General features: G+C 48.3%; 1 protein-coding gene and 1 long non-coding RNA gene across 2 annotated transcripts in view; one reads left to right on the top strand and one right to left on the bottom strand.

Annotated features, from left to right (window-relative positions):
• Nucleotides 1-540, bottom strand: part of APCDD1 (adenomatosis polyposis coli down-regulated 1) — a 34,408-nt gene extending 33,868 nt beyond the window's left edge. Inside the window, exon 1 of the mRNA XM_014938646.1 lies at nt 201-540. Within this exon, the coding sequence (XP_014794132.1) occupies nt 201-258 (58 nt within the window). The 5' untranslated portion in view covers nt 259-540. The remainder of the gene's footprint in view (nt 1-200) is intronic.
• Nucleotides 541-1,991: 1,451 nt separating this feature from the next.
• Nucleotides 1,992-5,783, top strand: part of LOC106885968 — a 78,289-nt gene continuing 74,497 nt past the window's right edge. Inside the window, exon 1 of the long non-coding RNA XR_001411545.1 lies at nt 1,992-2,135. This is a non-coding gene — a long non-coding RNA (uncharacterized LOC106885968). The remainder of the gene's footprint in view (nt 2,136-5,783) is intronic.

The following is a 5,783-nucleotide window of genomic DNA, read 5'->3' as shown; positions in this document are numbered from 1 at the left end:
AACCGCCGCTGGCTTCGGCATCCATACGCACCTCTCCTCTACGAGACCCCCCGACCCGAACCCCACTCCCGTACCCAAGAGGGGCCAGCGCACCCACCCGCGACCCCTCTCCAGCGAGGTTTCGGGGCCCCTCGGGCGCGCCACCGGTAGCTACCCCGCGGGTGGCGACCCCCTGGCAACCCAGCCGGCCCCGCACTCACCGTGCAGCAGCAGGGCTGGGAAGAGGTATCTCATCAGGCTGCTGTACGGGGCGGACATCTCCCCGCCTGGCAGCGGCCCCTTCGCTCCGGCCGCTGCCGCCCGCGCCTCAGCGCCGCCGCGGACAGCCCACGGCCCGGCGCTGGGGGGCAGGCGGCTGGCGGAGCCGGGGACCACCGGGCACCCTCCGGGGCCGGAGCCGCCGACCGCTGAGCGCTCCTCAGGGCTCCCGCCCCGCACACCGCTGCCCCGGCAGAGCTCCGGCTCGGCCGCCCCTCGGTGCTGGAGGATGCCCGCTCCGCCGCCCCGTCCCCTGCCGTCTCCCCGGAGCGCGGCGGCGGCTCCGCTTCATATTTCCCCTTCCAGCAGGAGGAGGAGGAGGGGTCGGGAGGTGGGGACTCCTCCCTGGGCGGGGAGGGGGGCGGCCCCGCCGGACACCGCTCCCACGGCGGAGGGAAGGGGCGCCCGGGACGCGCGGGACGGGGGGGGACGGACGGGACGGACGGCGAACACCTTGGGGCTGGGCAGCCCGGGGGCTGTGAGGTGGGGCGGTGGGTGGGATGTCGCCGCTTGGGGGGCTGGAGGCTGGGAGAGCGGGCGGGGGTGACCGGTTCCTTCCCCAGCTGCGGGGAAAGCGGCCCCGAGCGGGGGGCGCCGGCCGGGCTGCGGCTGCCGGGGCCTGAACCCCGCGTCCCGGGAGATGAGCGCCCGCCGCCGCCCCCCGCAGCCGGAGAGAAGGGAAGTTGGCGTCCGCCCTTGCCTCGAAAAGAAACCTTGTGCGGGGTTGCGGCTTTCCACGTAAATCGGGCATCTAAGAAGCCAAAAATAGGTGCCTAGGTTGCCGCCTTTGGTGCTGCGCTCTCCTGGGCGATTTCCCCCGTGTCTGTCGCTGATTAGTTTTGCTTTTTATTCTGGTCTTTAGGCCTTGGTCACGCAAACACTTTTACGCACGTGCTTAACGTGGTACACGTGAGTAACTCGTGTGCCTGAGTTTAAGCACGAGGCTTTCGCTTGTGATGTTCCCCGGACTGGGACATCATGTTTTCCAGTTTGTGTTTGGACTTGTGGGCCTCATGTAACAGGAATGTGTAACAAATTGGAGGCAATTTTGGGAAAACGAACAGGACTGAGTTTTGAGCAGCTTAACTGAGCTGAAGCGCTTACACGCTGCACGCTTAAAAAGAAATACAAACAATGATGATTCCTTCCAACTCCCTTGAGAAGGAAGAATAAATTCAATCTTCCTCGCTTATATAGGGAGGAAACTGAGACAGAAACAAGTAAGTGGTGAGTCAGAATTAGAGCCCCGGTGCTTTGGATTCTCAGGGTTATGCTTGCGTATTCACACAAACGTTTTTCAAGCCAGAAAGGATGGTTTCCAGAGCACTTGGTGGCGGTCTGTACAAGCCTGTACTGGTCAGATATGCTCTCAGTGACCTGGAGAGAGATGCACAGAGAAAAGCAACATCCTTCAAGAAACAGGTGTCCATGAATATGGGCAAGAAATACTGGGTAAGGCTGTGAAAGTACCCTCACCCAACGTTGCTTGCTCATCTTCAGCTCATTCCTGTGGTGGCCACAGAGGTGTTTGTCAGGCATGTGTGTGAGGGGAAGGGATTCTTGCTGTAGACGCAGTGCATTTGGTTACGCATAGCTCTGTGTAACCACTTGGCTATTTTCAGGACTAATCCGGGGCAAAATTTTGATTTTGCCACTTGTAACAATCCTACAGCAGCAGAGAGACACGAGTGGTTTTTCTTTACCTGCAGGTTCAGCAAGTGAAACAGATCCAGTGAGCAAGGAAAACAGCAATGTTTGCTTAAATACAGTACATGCATCTGAGTATCTGAGTCCTGGGGACCTGTGATGTTCTTCAGATCCGTGTGTGATGGTTGCCTCTCTTAAGAGAAGAAGATCCTGCCAGGATGATCAGTGAGGTAATGCTGGGCATGCAAAAATATAAAGAGAATTGAAAGGCATTGTATGTGGGAAAGTGAATTGCCTTGTTCTTGGCCATGAGCACCAGATTATTACGAAGGGGTTCTGCCTGATGGAAGAAGGCAGCTTGAAGAGTCTCACGTGTTTGGCAGGCGTACAGATAACACGGTGTGTAGGAAGGCTCTTCATATAAGTCACCTGTTATTTACCTGAGTGTAAAAGGCAGGCCAGCATCACTGTGAGCAGTAATGAAGGACTGGTGGTTTTGAAGTATAATTCTATAAAAGCAGCAACATCCAAAAGGAGAGGCTTCTCCTATAGACACAACCTGCTTTACTGTTCCCAGATCAAGCAACATAATTATCTGCAAAAAGATGAGACTGAGGATTGCCTGCAAAAAGTCGTTTATCCCAAAAGTCAATTATCCCAGAAGCTCACAGTTTCCCCCCTGGGAAGTGCAGCCCCTCACAGCAGCATCACTAACAGCTTTTCATAAGAGGAAAGGGGAATGATTTTACTGCACCATTAACAAACTTGGTAAAGGAGGCTCTGTGAGAAACTGGAGGTGAGAAACCAACAGAACCCCTTTGCGGACCCCTCCCAGACTGATCGGATTGGGATCTAACAGGGTCCACTTGTGATTTACTATCATCAGTGCAGCTTCAGATGTGGTAATTAAATAAAAGGAAACCAATACCCAAGAGGTTCAGACATGGGAGAACTTGCCAAAAATGACATACACTATAATTTGTCTTTTACTCATGTTTTTTATTTTGTGTTATTTTAAGGATATTTGGTTTTTTCAGCCTCATGCACAATATTTTTTTTAAATATACCCAGTCCTACTTGTTTCATTACTGTACCCCTGTTCAGAATGTGCTGTAATGGGAAGCACTGACAAATAACAGATCTTCACACTTTGATCTAAGCAGCATGTCACATCAGTGCTCATTAAAAATTGTATTAACCAACCCAACCATGACTGTCTGAACTTGGGCTCCTAGGGCAGGGTATACACCTAATGTACGTATAATGTAAAATCCTTTACAAAGGCATCTCTCAGTCATATTCTCAAAAATTTCATAGGGGTCAAAGAATTTCAAAAAGGAAGCCATCAACAGAAGTTTGCACAGAAAGGAGCTGTTTAGGAAAAAAAAAAAAAAATCTGATGGGAAATGTACTTTGAGGCTGGGGCCCTCTGCAAAAAGTATTAAAATAGGAAGAAAACTAACTTGTTGGACTTGCTGTGTGACACTTCAAAGATCTAGGCATATCAGCATAGCACTTGTCTGGCTCAAGTGCCGGGGGGTTGGCTGGCCACCAATGCCAATCTGGTGGTGAAAGATCTTGAAAAGGGAGAGAGGATGGGAAAGAATGGAGGCATGTGGGACGCTTTATGTTATGGAGAAGAATGGGATGGGGCAGCACTCTTTTACTTGGTAATGCTTTGACAGTGCCACAGCTATGATTTGCTAATGGCTATATTATGTTTTTAAAAAGACAATATGTTCTCTTGAATAAATCAATGGAGCAGGGTGTAGAGATTTATTAGAAAGGAGTGACTAATTCACAAATAGTCAAGCGCCTGCCAGATTTCTATTTGTGAGTTGTCTGTGGCAAGTTCATCAGAATAAGTGAAGATTTGGAGAGGAGTTTTCCTACATGTCCAGCTAGAGATAGAAACTGCAAGATGAGCTTGGAGCCTGCCTGATACATAGAAACACGATGTTATTTTGACTTCAGCTGTTCGAGGAAGAAGTTAAACCATTTTAAGATGTAAAACTTTAAGATGTAAAACAAATGGCAATCGTTTTGTTTCTTTCAATTTGGACTGAAAATGCTATGGTTTATGGGGTATAGCAGGGTTTATCAGTTACTGTATCTATATTTTTTGATATTTTTAGAATAAGGTGTTTAAGCTGCTGATTTTTTTTTTTTTCTTATTCTTTGTTAAAGTAATTGAAAGAGCCTTTGGCAATATTTTCTAGGTGTTTGGCTCCCAAATTGTGCAGAATATTTCTCCTTCCCCTACCACAGACTTATCTTCAATGCAGCCACTGAAGCCAGTGGAATTTTATGATTATCTATCTTAAAGGGTGCTGAATCTGAGTTTGTGTTTCTCAAGCACATACCTGTGGTAATTCTCACCTGCAAACTGTGGCTATGGGATAGTACAGGTTACCACAGAGGTCTATCATTTATTGCTCTTCCTTATTTAGGTAGATAACTAGTCTATTTTGGAAATTTTAATTTAATTTAGTCATCTAAGACACAATGCACATTTTGAAGCTCTGAGCCTGGTAATAGGCGTAGAAAATATAGACCAAACATAGTAAAAATGAAGGTCTTGTGGACATTGTCAAAATAGGCTCTTCTCCCTCTATTTTTTTCAGCTACATGCAGAGACATGCATGCATACACACAAACACACGGAGCCTATCTACTAGAATAGACTTGCTGGTTTCACAAAAATGTAGTTAGCTGAAGTAGGTTTTTTTTTTAGTTTTTCTAGAACAGTTTGAAAAGTAGGTGGGAATACAGGTATAAACAACATGGAGAATAGACCCTGCAAAGCTCATTCCAACCCAGACAAAGAAATCAAAGAAAGACGTGAAGAAGTCAAACAAAGCCAATGGCTTTCCATAAAATAAGCTCTCTCCTCATTTCTCCACTTGTTTCTGGCATTTAAAATGTGCTTGTGATGTGATTGCTCAGCGCCAAAGAGGAACTTCTCTGTGTAGAATTACTTTAGTACGAGCACGGACAATTTCACGGTGCTGTTGCTGCAACCAGAGCTTTAGGGCCGGGTCCAGCGCCCATGGAGCTCAGCGGGGGTCTTGCCATTGACTATTGTGGGGGCTGGATCAGGCCCAGGATGAGGCTGTTGGAAAGGCCAGCTGGACCAGCGAGTGCTTGGTGTACGCTGGTGGCATTCAACTGGAAGCACGACAAAGGGGGGCCAAAGGTATTTCTTCATCCAGCGTACGTATGAGCAGCCATCCTAACCCTCTGTTGCAGTCTGGGCAAAAATGCTCTCCATATACCTTCTTGGTCTGCAGCATTGTGCGACTCATTGGAGTAATGATGGTTTCCTTTGCTGTAGACAAAAGAAAACTTCTGGAAAAATTTAAACACATGTATGGTGTTGTTCACTGCTGCTTATATTTTCTCAGAGTGAAATTAAACCTTGATTTTGATTAATTTCTCAGAGAAAATGGAAGTTCTGGCAATTTTTTTATAAACTATCCAAAGAAGCAGATTTCATTTCCAAACTGAAAAATGGATTAACGTGACCTGCCAAGCTTATGTGAGAGTCTCAAGTATCAGCTAATGAACCTGGGAGCTACTTTCTTAGTTTATGTTCTTCTTGTAGTCCCTCTGGGGCCAGTGCTTCTCCATGTTAATAACATCCTTGGGGAAATGGGATTTTCATCACTTGCAGAACACTGCCCGTGGTCTTCTTTCCCCTTGGCAAACTTCTGCAGCAGGGGAAACACACAGCAGAGAGACAAAGAGTAGGAAACTGAACCTATTCCAGGCAGCCCTGTTAAAGAGGGAGCCATTCCTCAGGGAGGAGAGGAAGAAGCCCTCCTGCCCTTCTGCCCATAGCTGACCCGAGTGGTCAGATGGACCTGGGGGGGGGGGGG

This window comes from Calidris pugnax, unplaced genomic scaffold (genome assembly GCF_001431845.1).
Source record: "Calidris pugnax isolate Ruff unplaced genomic scaffold, ASM143184v1 scaffold13, whole genome shotgun sequence".
NCBI classification, from domain to species: Eukaryota; Metazoa; Chordata; class Aves; order Charadriiformes; family Scolopacidae; genus Calidris; species Calidris pugnax.
Note: the sequence above shows the minus strand (reverse complement) of the source record. Positions and strands in the feature narration are given on the sequence as shown.